Source organism: Prunus avium, chromosome 8 (assembly GCF_965620075.1).
Source record: "Prunus avium chromosome 8, drPruAviu1.hap1.1, whole genome shotgun sequence".
NCBI classification, from domain to species: domain Eukaryota; kingdom Viridiplantae; phylum Streptophyta; class Magnoliopsida; order Rosales; family Rosaceae; genus Prunus; species Prunus avium.
In genome coordinates, this window is record NC_142291.1 from 8,336,814 (window position 1) to 8,363,946 (window position 27,133).

Below are 27,133 nucleotides of genomic sequence, written 5' to 3' on the forward strand. Positions count from 1 at the left end.
AAACTAAATATCCCAGCCGCCATCTAGCAAGACTCGGCCGCATATTTATATTTGTTTATTATATATAATATATATAAACTTAGAGTAATGCAAGGGTGGCTAAAAATCTAAAAACCTTTCAGCCCCATATTCGCAAGACCACCTAAAGGCTCCAGCCACAATATCCCTCATACTCATCTACATATATATATATATATATATGAAAGGCAATTAGATTTTTGCCCTGCAAACCCTTCAACCACATATCCAGCCGCAATACTCCTTCAATCCGTATTCCAATTCTCGACCGCCAAGGTTCCAAAACTTCAACCCAAAGACTCGGCCGCATATTTATCCCAATAGTTTTGGCCGTGCCCACACAAATGTCATAGCCCCAGCCACTTTCAAGCCCAGCCGCAATTCGAACTACGCCCGGCCTCATCTCGAACGATGCCCGGCCGCAAAACTCCAACAGATTAGCCCGGCCGCAACCTTGCCCAGCATAGATCGCTCCAGCCGCCTTTGAGCTCCATATTACAATATTCAGCCGTGACTCTGCCCCATTCGAACAAAACCCCAGCCGCAACTTCCATTCGAAAATCCGGCGGAGATTTTCCAAGATCGCTCCAGCTGTCCCGGCCGTAACAAACTCTAAGCCCGGCCATATTTTTCAGTTCCTAGCCCCGGTCGCATTCCAACAAAACCCAGCCGCTCCATCTCTTCAAATCTCGGCGGCCACTCTACAAGAGCCCAGCCCGGCCGTGATTCCATTCTAAAAAACCCGACCGAGATTCCATTCTCAAAGCCCGGCCAACATTCCAAGAGTCTAGCTGCCCGTGTCTTTGAAAGGTGCCCGGGTGAATTTTCAACAGCCCCAAACATTGCCCCCCGATTTGTTTAGCTCATAATTGGTGTAGAGGTAAGCAAATCGAGACTCAAAACCTTTCAATTTTCTGAATCTTGAAACTCTTTGCTTGCCTTGATTCGAATCTTAGTTTATTCACTATATTTTTTATTTATTCGATTTTACTTCATGTTTGTTGGATGGAATCCATTCCAAATGATAGTGCCCAATTTTTTGAAGATATGAAAGTGGCCATGGACAAAGACTTGGGCAAGCAAGTATTTGTCTACTTTCTCAATGCCTTTCCCAACTCCGCCCAATATATTCTTGGCCCATTTTTCTCCGCCTATCCCGAACCTTTGAAATGGCCCAACTTATTTTTCAGACTTCACATGGGCAACCGTTTGGGAGAGCTCCAAGCCATTCAAAGGTTGGCCGACGGGAACCCCTATCAAAATAGACTCCGCCCCAACTAAAGAGGCCACATCAAAGAAAGCATCATCCGCCGCCGGGAAATCCGACCACTCAAGCTCGGCGGAAGGTAAATTTGATTGGTATCATTGGTTCAAAGTTTTAGAACCAAAATTGAAGGGCTTGAAATCTCCCATTGTTTGTAGACGATGCTTGACCAAGTCATGACTCAATACAGACATCTCGGCGTAATCCCCAGCGAAGCAATCCTTGAACTTTCTTAAAAGTTCTTCCATCTTGGCCCGAAATTCCGGCTCCATTAGACCACTGATGTAGATTTGCCAATGGTGCCAATTCCATTTCCACGATTTTGAGTGCATCATCTTCTAGACATGGATAAATTCCACTTAATTAGCGGTGGACCTATGCTCGGCCACTCTTTTGGCCCAAAACCATATAACCGCCTCAAAGTATCTTCCACCGCGGCCTTCTTCTGTCCCTCTATGGTTGTATCACTCATTGAAGGAGAAAAAATTAGCTATCATGGGGTGCTCCCCATTTTCTTGGGCATCATGTGCCCCCAAGTTCATCAACTTTTGGGCCGAGACTCCCATAGGTCGGCCATTCATATCTGACCCCATAAAATAAAGAGGCATGATATCATCTTCATAAAACTTTGCCTCTACCGCATTAGTGGAAGCCATGAAAGGCCGTGCATCGGCCTGAACAGTCTCTATACTTCCATCCTCGTGCCAAAATTGTAAAAATCGATGAAGTGAAGAGGGCACACACATGCTTCCATGGATCCAATCTCGGCCCAACAAAGCATTGAAATGGGCTGTTGTCTCCACCGCAAAGAAAGCAATCTTTCTAATCTTTTGCCCCACTCTAACTTCGAGCGGGATGATCCCCTTTGAAGTCGTGGTGTCTCTCACGAACCCACTGACCGTTGTCTCGGTCGGAATTAATTCATTTGAGCCTTTCTTTAATTTCCTCATGATTGAGGCATGGAGGAAATTGACTGTAGCCCCTGTATCTACAAGGACCTTGCCAACCGGAACTCCATCAAAATGAGTGCCCATGTACAAAGGCTTAAGGTGGAGGACATTTTCTTGGTGGGCATCTCATAGCACACCTTTTCAGGCAATTTTTCCTCTGTTTTGGGCACCACGATGCAAGGTTGGGCATTCCATTCCTTTGGAATTTCTTGGGCCACCTCAATTTCTTTGGCTCATTCCATTTGGACCATGGACTCAACCTCATTGAACACATCTCCATCCATATAATTAGGATGATCCGGCCAAGCTTCAAAAAATAGTGGGAGTGTAACAACCATGGCATTTACCTCGTCAAAGTCTCCAAACTCCACTTTGGCCTTGCCCACTTTTAGTTCATTCTTAAACTTGGCCATCACTTCCTTGCACTCCTTTTCAAGATGCTCTACACCCTTCATCTCCATATTCTTCATCGTCGGCTATCAAACCTTCGGCCGATGCAAAATTGGGCTGGTGGTTTTCTAGCATCTCTTTATCTTCTCCTTCAATCGTATATTTGGCCTCTTGTCTTCCCTCGGCTGTACATTCGGTCTCTTTTCCTATTCTGTTGGCCTCGGCCTCGGTCTCGACCATGACTTGGTCTTCCTCCGCCTTTGAAAATGAGAATCAAACGATCAACAACATACTCTTTTTTTCCTTAATTGGGAGTGCCTTCATCATCTGAAATTGTTTGTCATTTTCAATCAGCCAAGCACATGCTTTGAGTTGTTCATTTTCACTAAGACCAGGTACTGCTTGTACTTCAACATATACCTCTGCTGGATCAAGGCTCTTAGTATCAGCATGGATAAACTCTTCAAATGAGAAAGCCATTCTAGCAATCGAATCAGCAGTAACATCTTTGACAACACCTCTTTTATATGTAGGAAGAATATCAGAAGAATTTGATGCACTATTTCTTCTCTTTTGACCATTTGTTGAGGTTGGTGAAATATCATCAATAACATGAATATCTTCTAAATCTTGTGTATCACCATTCAAATCAACATGATCAACTTCATTAGTAGGAGTCATAACCTCAGTTGCATCCTATTTCAGGGCCCTCTCCAGTGGCTCTATCTTTGCCACACAAATCTACTATATCATCCCAATTTTCTATAACTTTAAATCGAAAACCTATAGCATCGTCATGACACTACTACAAAAAGGGCAAAAGACGACCAGAAAAAGACGACGGTAGAACAAAAAACCGTCGTTGTTTTTAAAAAGACGACGGTAACAAAAAACTGTCGTGGATAAGTGACTTAAACAACTAAAAAATGGAGATACTGTTGAGAATTTTTTTATAACGACGCACACAAATAAAAAAGCGTCGTCTTATTAAAAAGCTTTTCTTTAGAGTTAAAATCTGACCAAAAAACAACGACAGCAGGTATGACAAGCGTTGTCTTTTAAAAATCAAGTGTCCTTTTTTTGGTAAAGACATGGTTGTTTTGAAAGAACTATCGTCTATTATATGTAAAGATGACGGTTTTTTTATAAAAAGAATCGTCTATTATTAAGTAAAGACGACGGTTTTTTTTATAAAAAGGGTCGTCTTTTATGAAGTAAAGACGACCCTTTTTATATGAAAATGGTTGTCTATTATGAAGTAAAGGCGACGGTTTTCATATAAAAAGGGTTGTCTATTATATGTAAAGACGACGGTTTTCATATAAAAAGGGTCGTCTATTATGAAGTAAAGACGACGGTTTTTTTTATAAAAAGGGTCGTCTATTATATGTAAAGACGACGGTTTTCATATAAAAAGGGTCGTCTATTATGAAGTAAAGACGACGGTTTTTTTTATAAAAAGGGTCGTCTATTATATGTAATGACGACGGTTTTTTATAAAAAGGGTCGTCTATTATAAGTAAAGACGACGGGTTTTTTATAAAAAGGGTCGTCTATTATATGTAAAGACGACGGTTTTTTTATAAAAGGGGTCGTCTATTATATGTAAAGACGACGGATTTTTATAAAAAGGGTCGTCTATTATATGTAAAGACGACAGTTTTTTTATAAAAAGGGTCGTCTATTATATGTAAAGACGACGGTTTTTTTTATAAAAAGGGTCGTCTATTATATGTAAAGACGACGATTTTTTTTATAAAAAAGGGTTGTCTATTATATGTAAAGACGACGGTTTTTTTATAAAAAGGGTCGTCTATTATATGTAAAGACGACGGTTTTTTTTATAAAAAAGGGTCGTCTATTATATGTAAAGACGACGGTTTTTTATAAAAAGGGTCGTCTATTATGAAGTAAAGACGACGGTTTTTTAATAAAAAGGTTGTCTATTATATGTAAAGACGACGGTTTGAAAAATAGCGTCGTTTGAAAAACTTTTTACGTCGCTTTTTAAAAAACTATGACGTTGTTATGTGTGTACAACGTCATTTTAAAGAAATCATGGTCTAGAAATGCGCTCTTCGATAATCATCGACGGAAAACAAAAAAACCGTCGTTAACAATATAAATAAACATGACGCTTATTACATCTATACCCTAAACCCTAAACCCTAAACCATAAAATATAAACCCTAAATTATATATATATATGTTTAAATAATTTTAGAAAAGGGATTGTGGTTTTACGGCCTAATATATATTAACCATAAACCCTAAACCCCAAAAATAAACCTTTATCCCCCTAAACCCTAAACCCTAAACCATTAAAGTATAAGTGATGTTGTGACTCATGAAAACATTTTTCTTTTTGGTGGTAATTTTAAATTTGTATAACTCAAACTTAATTTTTTAAAGCTTAAGGGGGAAGAAAATATCTCAATGCACTACTACAAAAAGGGCAAAAGACGACCAGTAAACAACGACGGTAGATCAAAAAACCGTCGTTGTTTTTTAAAAGACGACGGTAATAGAAACCCGTCGTAGAAACATACTTTAAACACCTAAAAAACGGCACACGTATAGATATTTTGAAACCACGACGCACCAAATTAAAAAAGCGTCGTCTTATTACAAAGGTATTTTCAGAGTTAAAATATGAACCTAAAAACAACGACTGCATCTATGAAATCACCGCCGTAGAAAGTAAAGACGACGATATAAAAATAAGACGCCGTGTTAATTAATTAATAAACACGACCCAATTTTCTTAGTCAGCGACGCATAAATTCAAAGGAATCTACGACGGTTAATTACAAAAAAAATCGCCGCTTTAAATTAAGTTACCACGACTGTAAATATAAATTTATCGACTTTTTAATTATAATATACTACGACGGTATCCATAACTCTACTGTCGCATAATTGTACTAACCACGACGGTTTGTTAAATTAACGACGTACAAATTTTATGCAATTATTCGTCTATCATTACCAGAATGAACTCTGTTCCTCATCATAATCGAACCAGAATGAACAAAGGCAATGTTTTAGAAGTGGATGATGTGCCAATTACTCTCACAAGGAGTTTGAGGGCAAGAAGCTTGTCTCAGCCGCCAAGGAAGGTCTCAAGCTTGATGAGAGTGAAGATGAGGCAAAGAAGAAGGAAGAGTTGAAGGAGAAGTTTGAGGGACTCTGCAAGGTTGTGAAGGATGTTTTGGGTGACAGAGTGGAGAAGGTTGTGGTGTCTGACCGTCTGACCGTGCTGGACTGCCAACATGGAAAGAATCATGAAGGCTCAGGCCTTGAGGGATAACAAAGCGGCTGGGTACATGTCGAGCAAGAAGACCATGGAGATCAACCCAGAGAACCCCATCATGGAGGAGCTGAGAAAGAGGGCTGATGCAGACCTTGTTCTCCTTCTGTGCAGAAAGACAATATTTAGATGATGTGTGCGTGTTTGTGTCTTTCAGATACACAAACGCGCCCACACATCAACATCCAAACTGAAAAATGAAAGCGAGATGAGACAGAGAGGTGATGTGCCTCCAGAGAATTGAGAAAAAGTTGAAACCCTAATTGAAAAATGAAGACAACAGAAAGACAAAAAACCCATTATTTATAAACAAATCTTATATACCACGTCAGTGTTTTAAAATATAGACGTTTATATATAACATACACGTCCTTTAAATTTAAAATAAGGTCGTATAAATTATTTAACAACGACGCTATATAAAAACGACGTTGTAATTTTTTGGAAAATTAATTTATTGTGTAATTAAAAAAATTACACGTCGGTATGAGTAATTAAAACGACGTGGTATTAATTTTTAACGTCGTTATTATTGAATATAAGGTCGTTTGGTAAATTGGAAAATGACGATTCATCTTTTTTGAAGAAACATGCGTCGTGTAATTCGATTTCAAAACGTCGTTTCATTAAAACATACCGTCGTTGAAAGTAATATTATAGGGCAGTGTTAACAATAGCGCCGTATAATGTATCATACTAGGGCGCATACTATTAATAGCGTCGTTGTTATGAAAAGGTTTTTTTTTATTATTTTAAACTTTTCGCCTTCCTGACCCATACTTGCATTGGTTCCAAACCCGAGAAAAACTTTCAAGCTTTTCTCATTTTTCATTCTCCAAGAACTGTTTCAAACTTTCAAGCTTATCTCCTCTTCGTCTTCATCTCTGAACTGAAACACCAAACTCCAGAAGAAAGCTTTCATCGCAAGCAAAGGGTAAGCATTTCTGGAAGGATTTTTGTTCCTGTTTTGCATGCGCATATCATTTTCTTTTTTTTAAATCTTTTTACATTTTTTCTTTCCAAGTTTGATAAAATTTGCAGACAAAGACGAAAAGTTTCCAAGTTTGAACACTACTCTGGTTCTTTTACTTCAACTAAATAAGACGACGGTGGCTTATTATTTACGTGGTTAGATTTATAGACCACGACGGTTCGTCAGTCACCCTAGCGTCGTGTGAAAGTGTTCGTCGTTGTTTTTTAAAATGATATCCTTTTTTTGTTTTTGATTTTTAAGGATATCATTTTAAGTTTCCAAGCTTTCATCGCATGTTTGATTTCTCTGAACAATGGTTTTTGTTTCGAAAATCTTTTTAACTATTTTTCTGCTGAAAATATTTTACGTTGTTCCTAATTTGTTTTTGTGGTATAGACGATGGTATATTAATATTTACGTCGTTTTATTTTCAATACCACGGCGAATGTTTATTATTAACGTCGTTGTAATATTTAATACTCTGTTTTTATTATATCATAAGACGTCGGTTGTTTATTATTGACGTCGTTGTAATATTTTATCACGTCGGTGATTAATTACCGTCGTGTAAAATTATTATTACGTCGTTTGTTTTGTTCTTACGTCGTTTGAAATATTATAATACGTCGTAGTTTATAAATAATCGTCGTGGTTTTTCTTAATTTCACTGATATATTTTCACTTGCAGGTTTAATTTGTCTGTAACCATGGTTTCTCAATCCCAAAGTAAGGAGTCTGGTTTGAAAAAAAATGAATCCTCGAAGAAGGAGCTTAGAGTTGTAAATCCTCAAACCAAGGCCTCGAAGAAGATGAAGCTTGTTTCATCTTCTGAGACAGAACCAGCCAGCACGGCAACTATTTCTGAGGAGGCAAAGTCAGGTCGGGGTATGAGCACAATGCCCCGTGTTGTGCAGAGAAAAATTCAGAAAATCAAGCCTGTTGTTGAGTACAATGAAGAAGGGAAACCTTATGGCCGTGCACATAATGAGATGCAGTCCTACATTGGTGTGTTGGCACGCTCCAGAGTCCCACTTGTGGACAAGAAATGGGTTCAAATATCCAAGGATATAAAAGAGCAGATTTGGGAAGCCGTTGACATGGCTTTTGTGGTTGGTAAAGGGGGCAAGCAAATGGTGCTATCTTCTGCCGCCAAGAAATGGAAAGATTTCAAGTCCACACTAACGAGGTTTCATATCCTTCCATTCATCAAGGAGCAGGATAGATTAAGGCAGCCCCCTGAAACATACAAATTCATAGAGAAAGCTCAATGGGATGCCTTTGTAGCTTCAAGGTTATCTAAAGAATTTGAGGCTGTGCATGAAGAACAATCACAGAGGAGGGAGAAACTCGAGTACAATCATCGATTGTCTCGAAAAGGATATGTTGGTTTTAAGGAGGACTTGAAGGAAATCATGCCTGGGGTAGATATTGATCGATCTACCTTATGGAAAAAAGCAAGAGAAGACAAACATGGTAACATCCCGGATCCAAAGACTGCAGAGAAAGCAAAATTAATTGTAAGCCTACTCACTCTGTTTTAAAAATTTTATTACGTCTGCTGTTATATTTTTCCGTCGTGTGAAAAGTTTTACTACGTCGAAATATTTTAAAAGGCGACGTTAAAGGTCTGAATCTGGAATCCATGCTCTGTTTTTTGTAATTATAACATAAGACGTCGGTGTATTATTATTGACGTCGTGTTAATTTATTAATAACGTCGGTATTTAGTTAGCGTCGTCTTAAATATTATATTACGTCGATTGTTATGTTATTGAGTCGTGTGAAATATTATATTACGTCTATTTTTTATAAATAACCGTCGTTTGTTTCCTTATTCTGACTTTTTATTATGTCTTTTTGTTAGGATGATTTGCAAAAGCAAGTCTCTGAAGGCACAATTTCTCTGTCAGGATCCAATGATGTTTTGACAATGGCTTTGGGTCCCGAGCATCCAGGAAGAGTTAGAGGTGTAGGGGCTGGGGTTTCCCCTAAGCAATACTTCAACTTACCTAGACAACAGAAGGTTAGGTTTGCTGATCAATTGAAGGAAAGTGTAAGACTTGTCCTTCAAGAAGAGACTTTGAAAATGGAGGCTAGATCAAGGGAAGAGAGTTTAAAGATGGAGGCTAGGACGAAGCAATTGGTAGAAGCTGAGAGGGAAAATTTGCTGAGTCAGCTTTCAAAAATCATCCCCAATTTTGATCCAAGCCTGCTGAAACTGAATACATTGTCCCAAATCCAAGGGCAAAGTCCCAAAAATCCAATGTCTGACAAAGCAAGCTGTTCTGGGGCACTTGATGTTAGAGCCCTACAATATGAGGAGGATACTGCCAAGAATGGGGAACAGCAGGAGGAAATGGTAACGTCTTTGAACTTTGAATTTTCTGTTTCTCTGTTTATATTTACCGTCGTCTGTTAATGTTTACCACGACGGTTTATTTATTTGTTTTAATTTTTCTACAATGTCATTTATATATTTCTTTATTTCTTATAACAGAAATCAGGGGAAGTTGAAAAGAGAGTAGAAGGAAAGATACTTGAGATAGTTGAACAGGTAAATTCTCATAACTTTGCTTTTTTCAATTTTTTTTTTCAATAAAGGAATTACCACGACGTTTAATGAATGTTACACGTCTGCAATTATTTAATTGAATGTTTAAATTGTTGTACAAGCTTAGATACCGTCGTAGTATATGAAATACCACGACGTTTATTATTTACCGTCGTGTGATTAAATATACACGTCTGTAATTATTAAATACCGTCGTTTGTTATTATTACCACGACGGTTTAATTTAATTGTTTTACTTTTTTTTTTTTGCCCTTTTTGTACTATGTCTTATATATATTGAGTTTATTTCTTATAACAAAAATCTGGGGATCGTGAAAAGATTGAAGAAAAGAAAGATGAAAAGGTAAATTCTCTTAACTTTGCCTTTTTCATTTCTTTTTCAAGTTTCAGACGTCTATATTTTCTTTCAACCGTCGTTTGTTTTAATTGAATGTTTAAATTATTGTACAATCTTTCTTATATATATATATCTCTTTATTTATTAAAACAGCAATCCAGTGTTGGAGAAAAGAAAATTTAAAAGGTAAATTCATTAATTATGAATTTTGCATTTGAATTAGACGTCGGTTTTATTTAAACGACGTAATAAAGTATTCATTACGACGGTATTTTGTTACCGTCGTGTAACTCATTTTAAGACGACGTTTTGTTATTTAAACCGTCGTTGTTATTTATTTACCACGTCACTTATGTTGCTTTATTTGTTCAAACAGAGTACTGAAGTACCAGATTATACAAAGCTGGAGTTGCCATCTTCTTTACAATCCCTTTGTAGTTATGTTGAATCGACACTAAAGCCTCAGGAGAAGGCTATGAGCTTTATGATTGAGAAGGAGGTGTTTGGCATAGATCGTAACACCTTCGTCTTGCATGAAGATATTACCCAATTTGCTGGCATGGAAGAAATTGGGGCTACTGTCGTTGCAATATATATGAGGTTTGTCCTTATCAAATATTCATTTGACACTCTCCTTTTGTTTTAAAAAAAAAACACTCATGGTTTCAATTCATATATTTAGGTGCCTGTTTGATCATCTGAAAGCTGCAAATATGGTGAATATGGTTGGCTTTATAGACCCTGCTCTAGTTAGTGCTGACGCTGGTTCATTAACTGAAAGATCACGTCTCGTAGCCAATCGTCTTCAAAAAACAGATGGTGAACAGATTTTCCTGATGCCTTACAATCCAGGGTTAGTCTCCAAAACAAAAAACAGGATTTTGTTTGTATGATGCTCTGCATATAACACTATTTAACCTTTATATTTATTTTGTGCAGCCGTCATTGGGTCTTGATCATTGTAAGAGCAAAGAAGGAAACCGTATATTTTCTGGATCCACTGCCTGGAAATCGGTTTGTGGATGAGGACGGGAAAAACATTGTGAACTCTGCTCTAAAAATGTATAATACACACATAGGCAGAGTAGGCCGTAAAACACCTCTCTGGAAAACTCTGCCCGGCACTCCAAAGCAACCAAGCAGTGTAGAATGCGGGTATTATGTCATGCGCTTTATGAGAGACATCATAAAGGATACTTCCCTGGAATTTGAGAAGATGGTAAGAAGACAATTTTCAGATTTATTTTTATGTGGGTTTTTATATTATCAACGACGGTAAATTAAAAATACCGTCGTTGAATATATATACTATGTCGGTGAATGAATAATAGCGTCGTCTGTGAGATTAATCTTTGTTTATGGACTGCAGTTTGCCAAAGGAAAGGATCAAGCGCCATACCCCCAAGCTGCCATTGAAGAAGTTAGGAAAGAATGGGCAGAGTTTGTGTGTGTTCATATGGAGTAGAGGAATTTTAGCATACTTAAACATTTTTATAAAATGTACAAATTTTGTTAGAATTAGACAAGTTTTTGTACAAAATTGGTTAGAATTCCCAAGTTTTTGTTGAAATCAACGTCCCTTTAAATTTGTTGAGGTTTTCATGTTGTGAAAAACCGTAGTTTGTTCAAAAAGACATTGTATACACATAACAACGTCACAGTTTTTAAAAAAGCGACGTAAGAGGTTTTTCAAACGACGCTCTTGGTTCTATAGACGACGTTGTTTTTTTGATATTAGACGGCGAGAAGTTAAGAGTTGTGGTCGTGGAAAATATTTTGTACGTCGTTTTATGTGCAAAAATGGTCATGGTTTAGAATTTAAACGACGTTTTGTTTTAAAATTAAGTCGTTTATAATAATTTAAAACGTCGTTAATTTATTAACGCCGACGTGGTTTGTGGGTTTTATTCATAATATTTTATTCCATTTCATTCAAATATTCATAATAAATTGAAAATAAATCCAAAAAATGCAACGTCAACTCCTATGAAGTCATTGAGATATTTTCTTCCCCCTTAAGCTTTAAAAAATTAAGTTTGAGTTATACAAATTTAAAATTACCACCAAAAAGAAAAATGTTTTCACGAGTCACAACATCACTTATACTTTAATGGTTTAGGGTTTAGGGTTTAGGGTCTAGGGTTTAGGGTTTAGGGGGATGAAGGTTTATTTTTGGGGTTTAGGGTTTATGGTTAATATATATTAGGCCCTAAAACCATAAATCCTTTTCTATAATTATTTAAAAATATATATATAATTTATGGTTTATATTTTATGGTTTAGGGTTTAGGGTTTAGGGTTTAGGGTTTAGGGTATAGATGTCATATTTAACGACGGTTTTATTGTTTTCCGTCGATGATTTACGAAGAGCGCATTTCTAAACCTTGGTTTCTTTAAAATGACGTTGTACACACATAACAACGTCATAGTTTTTACCAAGCGACGTAAAAGGGTTTACAAACCGTCGTATTATAAATTTATAACGACGGTAAATAATTCATAACTGACGTAGTTATCACAACTGCCGAACGACTGTATTTTAATAAACCGACGTGGTTACTTTGGGGTTCTGAAAACGACGTCGTTCTCTTTTTAATACTCGCCAAGTGACTTTTGGATTTCTGATGTAGTTATGACGGCGCTTGTTTATCTAAACTTACATTGATTATTAAAATATGACGTCGCTATGTATATTAGAACCGACGTTGTACTTATATAATTTGTTTAAATATGATTTTTTCACGCGTTTTTTAACTCTCAGTTTTCAATTAGGGTTGCAGAATGATTCCTCACAAGAAATTGTCTTTCTGAAAGCAAATGGGTTTGCAGAATGATTCCTCACAAGACCAAGCATGGGTTTGCTACATCCTCCTGTGTAGCAAGGGTGGAACCAGCTTTAGAACCTGCATGGGTTTGCAGACGCACAACCCACAACAGGATCTAAGGCTGGTTCCCCCCTGCTACACAGGAGGATTGAAGTTGATCACTGTGGAAAAGGGGACTACAATGTAACCAGGAATCGAGGAGTGAGCTTTTCACACTTTGTTGATTTTGATTTTCTGAAATTATTAGATATTCATCTGTGGCTGTGCAGGAGCTTGAGAACAAGAGGAAGGAGAGGGCCCAGCTTGCATATGAGAGGAAGAAATAGTTGAACAAGCTGAGGGTGAAGGCAGAAAAGAAACCACGATGTATTTGCCAAATTTGTGTACATATATTGTGTAAATATTGATCAATATTTAACACGAAGAGATTTGCCTTTTAAGATGAAAATGTTGTTGAGGATTGAGAATTAAATTTTGTTTTGTGTTAAGAAAGATATTACCAAAATAAAAGAAAAATTAATTAATTTTAAAAAGCTATAAAAATAAGACGGCGGTTTACAGAGAAGGCAGACGTATAAATTGAAAAAATACGACGGTAATTTGAACTTAGGACGTGGTAAATAAACACGACAGTAGTGTTGTAGGTACCGTCGTAGTATGCTCCAAAATAATAAGTCGATAAATTAATCTCTCGCGTCATGGTATATTATTTAACACGTCGTTTTTTGTAATATACCGACGTGTATTAATTACATATACACGTTTAGGTTGTGGAAAATGGTTTGTACGTCGTTTTCTGTGTAAAAATGGCCATGGTTTTAACTTTAAACGACGTTTGTTTAAAAATTACGTCGTTTATTATAATTTAAAACGTCGTTAATTTATTAACGCCGACGTGGTTTGTGGGTTTTATTAATAATATTTTATTCTATTTAATTCAAAATAATTATAATAAATTGAAAATAAATCCAAAAAATGCAACGTCAACTCCTATGAAGTCATTGAGATATTTTCTTCCCCCTTAAGCTTTAAAAAATTAAGTTTGAGTTATACAAATTTAAAATTAAAACCAAAAAGAGAAATGTTTTCATGAGTCACAACATCACTTATACTTTCATGGTTTAGGGTTTATATAAATTTAGAAAAGGGATTAGGGTTTATTGTTTTATGGACGAGATATTTTAGGACATAAAACCCTAATCCCTTTGGAGAAATTATTTTTAAAAAAAATATATATATATATAATTGTTGTTTTATTTATTAGGGTTTAGGGTTTAGGTTATATTTGTCTATTAGGGTTTAACGACGGTATTTTGGTTTTGCGTCGTAAGTATATTTACAACGACGTCATTTTTAAAATAAGCGTCATGTTTAGGTTGAACTTTTAACGACGATTGTGTTTTTGTTTCCGTCGATGTTTTTAAAAAAGCGCGCTTTCTAAAAATTTCACCTCGACCTAAAATTTTCAGATTTCGCTCTAACTCTTATACAAGTTGCCAAAATTTCTGTGTCCTAAAACATTTCGCTCCGCTCTCTCACTTCAACTCTAATTCAAAGTTGGTCTCTCCGTCGAATCCAAGTTGGTCATAAGTTGTGAGCTCTGCCTACCTGTAAGTGCAAACCCTAATCTCATGCTTGTAAATTCATTGAATGATATTCAGTTCTATGGTAAAGGGTTTTGTGATGTTTTAATGTTGTCGACGGTATGGGTTAATGGATTTAATGTTTATTGTTTTCATGAATCGGGTTTAGGGTTTAATGTTGTCGGATCTTTTAATACTCTCTGTTATTATGAATCGGGAATGGATTTAATGTTTTCATGCTTAGTATATGTTGGTTTCGTGCTTAGTATTAATGTATATGTTGTGTTCTGAATATATTCTGGGTTCTTGAAAATAAACTGAGATTTCGAAATCTTTTTTATGCATACGACGACGTTTGTTTTAACAAACCGTCGTCTATAAAAATATACCACGACGCTTGTTTTAACTACCGTCGTGGTTCAAGTTCGCGGGCGTCTGTTTCTTGCTAGCATTAGATGACGTTTTTTTAAAACCCGTCGTCTATATATGTGTAAAACGTCTGTTGTTGTTAAAAAACCGTCGTCTGTTTACTATATTATTTGCTATTAAAACCTTATATAATCTGCTATAGTGATAGTCATTGCTTGTCTTTTCACCTTATATATGTTGTGTTTTGAATATATTTTGGGTTCTTGAAAATAAACTGGGATTTCGATATCTTTTTATGCATACGACGACGGTTTTTTTTAACAAACCGTCGTTTGTAAATATATACCACGACGCAGTTTTTAACTACCGTCGTGGTTCAAGTTCGCTGGCGTCGTTTCTTGCCAGCATTAGACGACGTTTCTTTTCAAAACCGTCGTCTATATATGTGTAATACGTCTGTTGTTGTTTAAAAACCGTCGTCTGTTTACTCTATTATTTGCTATTAAAACCTTATATAATCTGCTATAAGTGATAGTCATTGCTTGTCTTTTCACCTTATTATAGATAATAGGATATAGTGTCGGAGATGGATAAGTCATGGATGCACTCGGATAGAAGATCGAAGGCATATGAGTTAGGGGTGGAAGCATTTTTGCAATTTTCTGTAGAAAATCTTCTAACTACAACGCATATCCGTTGTCCATGTGTTAAATGTGCGAATTTGAAATTGTTTGGGGTTGGAATTATAAGGGATCACTTATACTTTAATGGAGTTGACCAAAGCTATAAGAATTGGACATTTCATGGAGAACCTTGGGAACCAATTGCAACTAGTAATGCTAGTAGAAATGTTGAAGAAGATGATGACCATAGTAGGTACAGTTTTGTGTCTGAAGAAATAGAGATGGATGATAATGATTTTGGTGATTTTGGATCCGATCCTTATGAGTTTGCTAATGTGATTGGGGATGAAGATCAACCATTGTACCCTGGTTGTAGAAAGTACACCAAGTTATCGGCATTAGTGAAGTTGTATAATTTGAAGGCAAAACATGGGATGAGTGATGTATGTTTTACAGAATTATTGATACTTCAGGGCGAGTTGCTTCCAGAAGGAAATACAATACCGGCCTCTTTGTATGAGGCAAAAAAGACTTTGTGTGCATTGGGGCTGAGTTATGAGAAAATCCACGCATGCCCCAATGATTGCATCTTGTGTAGGAAGGAGTATGAAGATTCAACTAATTGTCCTACTTGTGGTATCTCAAGGTGGAAGGAAACCAAAGATGGATTCTTGAAAGAGGGTGTGGCAGCGAAGGTGTTGTGGTATTTTCCTCCAATTCCAAGGTTTAAAAGGATGTTTCAATCACATGAGACAGCTAAGAATTTGACTTGGCATGCTGCTAGAAAATCAATTGACGGTCAGATGTCTCATCCGGCGGATTCCCCGTCTTGGAAACTTGTTGATGATAAATGGCCCGAGTTTGGTAATGAGCCGAGAAACTTGAGATTGGCTCTTTCATCTGATGGATTCAATCCTCACAGTTCTCTAAGTAGCAGATATAGTTGCTGGCCAGTTATCTTAGTTACATATAATCTCCCACCATGGCTGTGCATGAAACGAAAGTTCATGATGTTGACTTTATTGATTTCCGGTCCTAAACAACCCGGAAATGATATAGACGTCTACTTGGAGCCTTTGATTGATGATTTAAAATCTTTGTGGGATGGGATTAGAGGAGTGTATGATGCACACATAGGAGAATATTTTACACTCAGAGCTGCATTACTGTGGACCATTAATGATTTTCCCGCCTATGGAAACTTATCTGGTTGTGTTGTTAAAGGATATAGAGCTTGTCCAATATGCGGCGATGATACACCTAGTCATAGGTTGAAAAATGGCCACAAAATTTGTTACATTGGGCATAGAAAATGGTTACCAATTAATCATCCATATAAAAGGCAACGTGCAGCTTTTAATGGGAAACCTGAATATGGCACGCCTTTGGAGCCATTAAGGGGAGAAGAAGTGCTGCATATGGTTGAAGATATTAATTACATATGGGGATCGAAAAAAGGGGGAGGTGGAGGTGAAAATGATGGTGACAGAATTTGTTGGAAGAAGAAGTCAAAATTCTTTGATCTTGAGTATTGGAAATACCTTCCAGTGAGGCATGTCCTCGATGTTATGCACATTGAGAAGAATGTTTGTGATAGTATCATTGGTACATTGCTGGAGATCCCTGGAAAAAATAAAGATGGGATTGCTGCTCGGTTAGATTTATTGAACATGGGGGTCAAAACTGATTTGCAACCCGAGTATGGAGAAAGAAGTACTCGTTTGCCTCCAAGGCCTTGGAATTTGTCAAGAGCAGAGAAGAGAGCGGTTTGCAATTCTTTCTATGGTATGAAGGTCCCTGAAGGTTATTCTTCAAATATAAAAAATCTTGTATCTTTACAAGATTCAAGACTTCTTGGCCTTAAATCACATGATTGTCATACCTTAATGCAGCAATTGCTCCCTGTGGCAATTCGTTTTGTTTTGGAGAAGCCTGCAAGGTATGCAATAACTCGTTTGTGCTTCTTCTTCAATGCTATATGTGCAAAGATGGTTGATGTTTCCAAGCTAGATAAGTTGGAAGAAGATGTAGTAGTTACTTTGTGTTTGCTTGAAAAATACTTTCCACCTTCATTCTTCGATATCATGGTTCATCTAGTAGTACATCTTGTTAGAGAAGTTCGTCTATGTGGGCCAGTTTATTTTAGATGGATGTATCCGTTCGAAAGATATATGAAAGTTCTAAAGGGGTATGTTCAGAACCGTACTCATCCCGAAGGTTGCATTGCGGAGCGTTATATAGCTGAAGAAGCTGTAGAATATTGCACTGAACATTTATCTGATATTAGTACAATTGGAGTGCCATCAAGTCAGAAGATAGGAGTTTCAAAGCCATTATCAGGTTGCACAGTGAGCTTAGTTGATCGGGACCTGTTGAACCAAGCACATCTATATGTCTTGGAGAATACGGAGGAAGTTCTACCTTATATCGAGTATGAGTTTTATTCCTTAAGTTTCCATTTTAAATTATTCCTTATGTTTATCTTATATGTTTGGGACCGTAATGCTTGAATTTTTCGTGTCATGTAGGGAACATATGATCCACATCAAGGCCGCTTATCCAAAATTTAGAAAGAGAACAAAGTGGCTGCAAGATAAGCACAATAGCACTTTCATTCAATGGCTACACTTCAAGGTATATGTTATTCAATAACATATTGGACTTTTAATTTTCTTCTTTCTATGTTAGATTGAATTAAGATATGATTAATTTGCAGGTTCAAAGTGAACTTGATGAGGGAGGCAATCATGGGGTATCAGAAAATTTAAGGTGGCTAGCAGCTGGTCCAAACATGGCAGTGCCATTATATAGGAGCTATCTTATTAAAGGTGTTAAATTTAACATCAAGGCACAAGATGATGTGCGGACAGTTCAAAATAGTGGAGTTTATTTACTTGCACATACCATGCAAGTTGCTAGTGCCAAGGATAAAAACCCAATTCTCTCAAATATGGGTTTTTATGGTGTCATTCAAGAAATTTGGGACCTTGACTACCAAAAGTTTACAATCCCAGTCTTTAGGTGCGATTGGATAGATAGTACTTCCGGCCTTGTAGTCGACGAACTTGGATTTACCCTTGTAGATTTGAGTAAAATTGGACATAGGAATGACCAATTTGTTTTGGCTTCTCAAGTCAAACAAGTATTTTTTGTTGACGACCCGATGCATCATGGTTGGTCGGTAGTGTTATCAGCGCCTAATAGAGAATATAATGATGATGTTATTGGTGATGATGTCTTAGGTGATGTGAGAATTGAGTGTGAGCCATTTACTAGAGGGATGCCAAATGTTGACACATTTGATGAACTAGTGGGTGAGTTTGGGAGTCAAAATATTCGAGATGGGTGTGAAGATATATGGATTGAATGATGCTCTTGTAATTTATGAAATTATTTATGCCCTAAACAGCACTACTGTATGACATTAATTTTGCAATAAATTGTAATGTGTTTTCTTCACTTTCATTATGCAGGTTTTGGACACAAAACAATCAGTACATAAAATACTGGTCCAGTATTATAAAACGACGGTCCTTATAAAACTGTGAAAAACAGACGTCTGTTGCCATAAAATTGTCAATCAAAAATGACGTTTTGGAGCATTCAACGACGGCATTGAATTAACCGACGTCTAAAAGCGAACTAAAAGTGAAAAAAGACGACGTTATTGTGAAACAGTTATTAACGATATCACGTCGGAGAAGGATAAAGAGCCGACATGTAATTACAAATAACATGACTTCAGTACAATAATACCGACGTCTTGGATGGATTAAACGACTATTATTTTACTAAAGACGACGTATAAATAGAGAAACACGGCTGTCTTTTACATGATCACGACGTTGTATATCACATACTACGTCGTTTATAGAAATAAATATGTCGTAAGTCATGAGCCTAACATATTTTCCACGTCGGTTATGTAAATATATAAGACGTAGTAAATATTAATAACGTCGTATTTTATTTATTTAAAGACGTAGTATATACATACAAACGACTGCGTTTGTATAAAATAGGTCGTCTATTCTTCTAAATGAAAATTTTTTGGTTCATTTTTCAGTATACAGACGTCGGTTGTTTTTGTAAATGACGTTGTTTATTATAACAACGACGGTGATTTACCTTAACCGCTATTTCCACGTCAATATTAATGGAAAAAGTGAAGTAACAATACTATTTCACGACGGTTATATAAATATATTCGACGTCGTATGATTTAATAACGTCATATTTTATTTATTTAAAGACGTAGTGTTTTCTTTTACACGACGAATGTTGTATAAAATAAGTCGTCTATTCTTCTCCATGACAATTTTTTGGTTCATTTTTCAGTGTACAGACGTCGGTTTTTTTTTGTAAATGACGTTATTTGTTATAACAACGACGGTGATTTACCCTAACCGCTATTTCCACGTCAATAAAAAGTGAAGTAACAATACTATTTCACGACGGTTATATAAATATATTCGACGTCGTATGATTTAATAACGTCATATTTTATTTATTTAAAGACGTAGTGTTTTCTTTTACACGACGAATGTTGTATAAAATAAGTCGTCTATTCTTCTCCATGACAATTTTTTGGTTCATTTTTCAGTGTACAGACGTCGGTTTTTTTTTGTAAATGACGTTATTTGTTATAACAACGACGGTGATTTACCCTAACCGCTATTTCCACGTCAATATTAATGTAAAAAACGAAGTGGCATTACTATTGCATGACGGTTATATAAATACATTGGACGTCGTATGATTTAATAACGTCATATTTTATTTATTTAAAGACGTATTGTATTCTTTTACACGACGGAGGTTGTATAAAATAGGTCGTCTATTCTTCTCCAGGACAATTTTTTGGTTCATTTTTCAGTATACAGACGTCGGTTGTTTGGTTGTTAATGACGTTGTTTGTTATAACAACGACGGTGATTTCGCGTCGTGGTTTTACTTTGCAAAAGACATCGATCGATTTTACGACGGTTTGAAAACCAAATTCACGACGGTGAATTCCCGTCGTCTTTTGCCTTTTTTGTAGTAGTGATGACTTCATAGGAGTTGACGTTGCGTTTTTTGGATTTATTTTAAATTTATTATGAATATTTCGAATTAAATAGAATAAAATATTATTAATAAAACCCACAAACCACGTCGGCATTAAGAAATTAAAGACGTTGTAAATCATAATAAACGACTTAATTTTAAAACAAACGAATGACGGATTATGTAAAGACGACGGTTTTTTATGAAAAGGGTCGTCTATTATATGTAAAGATGACGGTTTTTTTAAAAAAAGGGTCGTCTATTATATGTAAAGATGACGATTTTTTTTTATAAAAAGCGTCGTCTTTTAAAACACGCTAAAAAAAGGCCGCTTAAGTGAATTCGCGCTCGACAAATTTTCAAATTTTCCCCCGTCTTTGAAAACCTTATCTCTCATTAACAAGCGTCGTCTTTTAAAACACGCTAAAAAAAGGCCACTTAAGTGAATTCGCGCTCGACAAATTTTCAGATTTTCCCCCGTCTCTGAAAACTTTATCTCTCCCTCCTTGAAACCTCCTGAGCTCCTCTCTTCTTGAAACCCTCCTGAGCTATCTAAAACACTCCATCTCTCACCTTTCTACTCCTCATACGTACCTACCAACCATCGACGCCATCGAAGCAGCAACGCCGTCAACGCCATCGATGCAGCGACGCCATCAACGCCATCGTTCTTCACATCAGTCATCACTAGCCGCCATCGACGCCATATTCACAGTCAACGACGACGATGTCCTTGAAAACATATCTAGAGACCTTGCGAGATGGGAAAATTCTAGAACATCAGATCTGGTCTTCGATGTCGCCTGAGGTTCGATGACAGATCTCCATCACGCCTTCTTGGTGAGCTCTCGCCATCCACGTCACAGAAGCAACTCTAAGTTAGTCAAAATGTTCTTCTGTATTGTGTTACAAATGAACTTTTCCTACATAAGCTTATGCTTGTATAGATGATGCATATTTTTTGTTAGTTAAGATGACCTTGAAAACAGATCTAGAGACCTTGCGAGATGGGAAAATCCTAGAACATCAGATTTGGTCTTCGATGTCGCTTGAGGTTCGATGACAGATCTCCATCGCGCCTTCTTGGTGAGCTCACCATCCACGTCACAAAAGAAACTCTAAGTTAGTCGAAATGTTCTTCTGTATTGTGTTACAAATGAACTTTTCCTGCATAAGCTTATGCATATTTTTTGTTAGTTAAAATGACAGCAAGATAATGTAATCTTATTGTGGTTTTTGATTGCTCAGGTAAGATGACATGGCAAATAGGTGCTGCAGCTTATATCAAGTGCAGCTCAAAGGCCAAGATGACAACTTAGAAGAATATAAGATCCATTTGACCAAGATGACTTAGAACACTACTCCAAGATGACAGCTGAATGTGGAGAACAAGTACAAATTGTGGAAGATACAACAACCATAGGTTAATGCTTTGGATATGGTATTTTGTAATTATAGGTTATAATGTTATAAATATGGTATTTTGTATGGATATAGTAGGAATCAAGATTGGTAAACAATGTAATTACAATTGAATCTTCAAGTTTTATGAAAGAAATAATTTTTTAGGATATCTAAAATGAAATTAGTACATCATTTTTACAGATAATAAACGGCGATTTTTTGGAACAAAACCGTCTTTTTTAGATTTAATAGACGTCTTTGGATATAATAAACGACGGTTTTTTCAGAAAAAGTGTCATCTTTACATTTAAATAGACGACGGTTTTTTCAGAAAAAGTGTCGTCTTTACATTTAAATAGACGACGGTTTTTTCAGAAAAAGTGTCGTCTTTACATTAAATAGACGACGGTTTTTTCAGAAAAAGTGTCGTCTTTATATTTAATAGACGACGGTTCTATAAAAAAAAGTGTCGTCTTTACATTCAATAACGACCGTTTTTTCAGAAAAAGTGTCGTCTTTACATGTAATAGACAACGGTTCTTTTAAAAACCCTCGTTTTTACATATAATAGACGACGGTGAATTACCGTTGTAGTTTGACTTTCAAAAAGATGACTGTCGATTTAACGACGGTTTGAAAAAGAAAAAGACGACGGCGTTTCCCCATCGTCTATTTCAATTTTTGTAGTAGTGTGAGACTACCAAACAAATAATTAAAGTCAAATAAGAATGGGAGAAGACCAAAATCGATTTTCAGCAGCATTATAACAATCAACAAAGCTTTTCGTTTCCTTACAGAGTATACAAAAAGCTTTTCAGCAACATAGGCTTTTTCTTCAGATTAAGGAAACGAAGGGTAAAACTTGAACAAGGTGATAACACAAAGCGATAAAGCTAGCAAACAACTACAGAGTTGTAGCATAAACACAAATGACACACCAATATCCATGAGCATAGAATATTTTGTTAAAACTTCCCAAAATCCAGCCATAGTGCTGCAAAGATCACAAAACCCATTCAACACATATTCATAAATTTAGTCAGAAACACCCATGGTAACCCTGAAATAGAAAAACATAAATTGAAGGAGAGAAAGGCTTGAAGACTAACCTTCAAATTTGATCCAAAGAGACGTGTACTTTTTTTTTTTTAATGAAAAGTTTGGCGGTTTTAAGTTTTGGCACACTGGAAAATATGAATTCCCGCGTGATGGAAATTGTGAAATGACGCCTATTTTGGTGGAAATTAAACTCGGGAATTTGATGCCTCAATTTCCACGATTTTTTCCGCGCGTCATTTAATAAATTCCGCGCTTAAGTTGCCAAACAAGGGAATTGTCAATTTCTCTTCTTAAATTCCCGACTTTTAGTTAAATTCCGAGTTATTTTCCCTCATCCAAACGAAGGGTCATAGTATTTCCCCAAATCAACTTGGAATTTCTAACCGTGGGTAACCCAGCAAAAGAGAAAAGCCATATCGGCTCCATAGATGTTTGAAGGATGATAGTGCGGTGGTGATGGTGTTGAGGTAATATTGTTGTGGCGGGGGAGGGATTGTTAAACTGCTTAATGATTTAAATGAAAATATTTATAAAAAAAATACTAAATTAACTAAATTCAAATTGATGATGTGGCACATGACATGGCAATCCATGTCATATGCCACATCAGTTGGTAATCAAAAGTTGGCATATAAGTTGGTGACCGTAGCGCTACTGTTTAAATATATGATTCTGAAGGGGATCCAAGTTAATATGACCCGGTGGGGGTCCCGCCTGCTGGCTAGTCAGAGCCTGAGCACCTATAGAAGAAATATCGAGATGTGTTAAAAATTATATTTTGAACATGAACTTTAAATTAGAAAGAAAACCCTAATTCCCGGGATTTAAATGTGTAGTTCCTGTTAAGACGGTCTCGATAGGTTCATGGTCAACTTCCCCTTTTTGGTCAACCTGAGCCCACGGAGCCCATGACATCTGATTTCCAAACCGAGAGTTCCCAAAGGTCCAACTCAAAACAAACAAGTCCCAAGGGATTGGTCTCCATCGAGCGGTCGGATTACTCTCGATAGCATAATCCAATGGTTATCGGTTACCTAACACTAAACTCCTTGAATCGAAGTATCCGGCACTCCAATTCCCGATCCACGAATTCCTACACAATCCTAGAGGTATGGGAAACAACATACTTGGAATTGGAGCCGATCCAACGGTCCGAACATATCGAACCTGGATATCGCCTCATAGGTGTAAATCCGTTCGACTGTTATACGATAACCAAATTCGAATCCAAGCATACCGTCATGCTCGGAATGACATAAGGATCAAATCATAACACAATGGGCCACCACACCATAGCCCATGCCACTACTACAAAAAGGGCAAAAGACGACGGGAATTCACCGTCGTGTATTGGGTTTTCAAACCGTTGTAAAATCGACCGACATCTTTTGCAAAGTAAAACCACGACGCGAAATCACCGTCGTTGTTATAACAAACAACGTCATTAACTAAAAGAGTGTTGCTAAATGAACCCTAAAAATAACTGAGTACACCCTACTATCAAATTATTTATTGAATTACTAATTTATCCTATTATAAAATGACCAAAAAGGATATATTGAATTGTGAATTAAATGTAATGTTAATAACTACACCCTACCCTACTCACCGTATTCAACCCTAATTCAGAAATCTATCTCAAATGAAAGTTATTTCAGGCAATTTCATAATGAAAAAAAAAAAAAAAAGCAAAAACACAATACAACAGGCATCTTGATTCTTCTATCGTTATATGGCCAGCACATGCATAGTTCATCAACAAATGTAAGCAATTCGCACAGAGTAGTAAAAGAAAATCATGCAACCAGATAAGCTCTCAAAAATTTCAAATCTTACAATTAGAAGGAGAAAGTCGCACAATGGTATTCGCCCCTACTACTCAGAGATCATTTTAAGCTATTGGGCAACTTGTATTTTTCACTTTCCTATTAGCTATTAGCTATATATATATAGTTCCTTTATAGTTTATTCATAAGTTCACAGCATAAAATTCCGAAAAACTATCGACTGTCTGTTCATCAACCACTGCCGAGTGTTCACCGGAATTCATTGGGGTCATCAATAACATAATATTTAAATTAATGAATGGGTTTGGTGTTGTGTGATATTAGGGTGTATCAAGAGTATTTTTGGTAGTTAAATAGGGTGTGCTTAGTTAATTTTATATGTTGATTTAAATATTAGGGTGCACTTAGATCATAGGGTGCACTCAGTTAATTTTAGGGTTCGTTTAGCAACACTCTAACAAAAAACAACCGACGTCTGTATACTGAAAAATGAACCAAAAAATTGTCGTGGAGAAGAATAGACGACCTATTTTATACAAACTCCATCGTGTAAATAAATACAATACGCCTTTAAATAAATAAAATACGATGTTATTAAAACATACGACGTCCAATATATTTATATAACCGTCGTGAAATAGTTTTTCCACTTCGTTTTTCCCATTAATATTGATGTGGAAATAGCGGTTAGGGTAAATTACCGTCGCTGTTATAACAAACAACGTCATTAACAAAAAAAAACCGACGTCTGTATACTGAAAAATGAGCCAAAAAATTGTCAAAGATAAGAATAGACAACCTATTTTATACAAACACAGTCGTGTAAATAAATATACGACGTCTTTAAATAAATAAAATACGACGTTATTAAGATATACTACGTCGCATATATTTTCATAACCGTCATGAAATGGGTTTTCCACTTCATTGTATATAAAATAAACGACGTGGAAAATATGTTAGGCTCATGACTTACGACATATTTATTTCTATAAACGTCGTAGTATTTTATATACAACATCGTGATCATGCAAAAGACAGCCGTGTTTCTCTATTTATACGTCGTCTTTACCAAATTAATAGTCGTCTAATCTATCTGAGACGGCGAAGGTTTTCAGCCAATCGACGTGGAAAATATATTTAACGACATATAAGAATAAAAAAAGAGACGTGGATATTCCATATAACGTTGTTTTTGTAAAAGAACGACGTCCAAATATCTTTTTACGTCGACAAATTTACCTCTGGATATCAAATTACGTCGTGAATTATTTATTTTTTACTTTGTTTTTGATATAACAAGCGACGTGGTAAAATTTTAAGACGACGATTTTTGATTTGTTACGGACGAGTTCATGATCTAAGACGTCGTCTTTTGTAACGTCCAGGTTCGATATCTGTCCTTTTAGACGTCGATATTATGGTACTGGAGTCGTGTTATTTGTAATTACATGTCGGCTCTTTATGCTTATCCGACGTGATATCATTAATAACTGTTTCACAATACCGTCGTCTTTCTCCCATTTTACTTCGCTTTTAGACGTCGGTAAATTCAATGCCGTCGTTGAATGCTCCGAAACGTCGTTTTTTATTAACAATTTTATGAAAACAGACGTCTGTTTTTCACAGTTTTATGAGGATCGTCGTTTTATAATACTGAACCAGTATTTAATGTACTGATTGTTTTGTGGCCAAAACCTGCATAATGAAAGTGAAGAAAACACATTACAATTTATTACAAAATTAATGTCATACAGTAGTGCTGTTTAGGGCATAAGTAATTTCATAAATTACAAGAGCATCATTCAATCCATATATCTTCACACCCATCTCGAATATTTTGACTCCCAAACTCACCCACTAGTTCATCAAATGTGTCAACATTTGGCATCCCTCTAGTAAATGGCTCACACTCGATTCTCACATCACCTAAGACATCATCACCAATAACATCATTATATTCTCTATTAGGCATTGATAACACTACCGACCAACCAGGATGCATCGGGTCGTCAACAAAAAATACTTATTTGACTTGAGAAGCCAAAACAAATTGGTCATTCCTATGTCCAATTTTACTCAAATCTACAAGGGTAAATCCAAGTTCGTCGACTACAAGGCCGGAAGTACTATCTATCCAATCACACCTAAAGATTGGGATTGTAAACTTTTGGTAGTCAAGGTCCCAAATTTCTTGAATGACACCATAAAAACCCATATTTGAGAGAATTGGGTTTTTATCCTTGGCACTAGCAACTTGCATGGTATGTGCAAGTAAATAAACTCCACTATTTTGAACTGTCCGCACATCATCTTGTGCCTTGATGTTAAATTTAACACCTTTAATAAGACAGCTCCTATATAATGGCACTGCCATGTTTGGACCAGCTACTAGCCCCCTTAAATTTTCTGATACCCCATGATTGTCTCCCTCATCAAGTTCACTTTGAACCTGCAAATTAATCATATCTTAATTCAATCTAACATAGAAAGAAGAAAATTAAAAGTCCAATATGTTATTGAATAACATATACCTTGAAGTGTAGCCATTGAATGAAAGTGCTATTGTGCTTATCTTGCAGCCACTTTGTTCTCTTTCTAAATTTTGGATAAGCGACCTTGA

The 27,133-nt window shown here is 36.3% G+C and overlaps 1 protein-coding gene and 1 pseudogene across 1 annotated transcript; both read right to left on the bottom strand.

Annotated features, from left to right (window-relative positions):
* Positions 1–1,746: 1,746 nt before the first annotated feature.
* Positions 1,747–2,316, bottom strand: LOC148291280 (uncharacterized). Its single transcript, XM_088245746.1, has one exon. It carries the CDS (start codon positions 2,314–2,316, stop codon positions 1,747–1,749), a length of 570 nt encoding a protein of 189 aa, XP_088101872.1.
* A 579-nt stretch (positions 2,317–2,895) lies between these two features.
* The window catches only part of LOC148291281 (uncharacterized), a 40,314-nt pseudogene continuing 16,076 nt past the window's right edge, over positions 2,896–27,133 (bottom strand).

What these genes read in the sequence shown, in the direction of transcription:
- LOC148291280 (XM_088245746.1), bottom strand. Translation starts at nt 2,316, where the DNA reads ATGGGCACTCATTTTGATGGAGTTCCGGTTGGCAAGGTCCTTGTAGAT.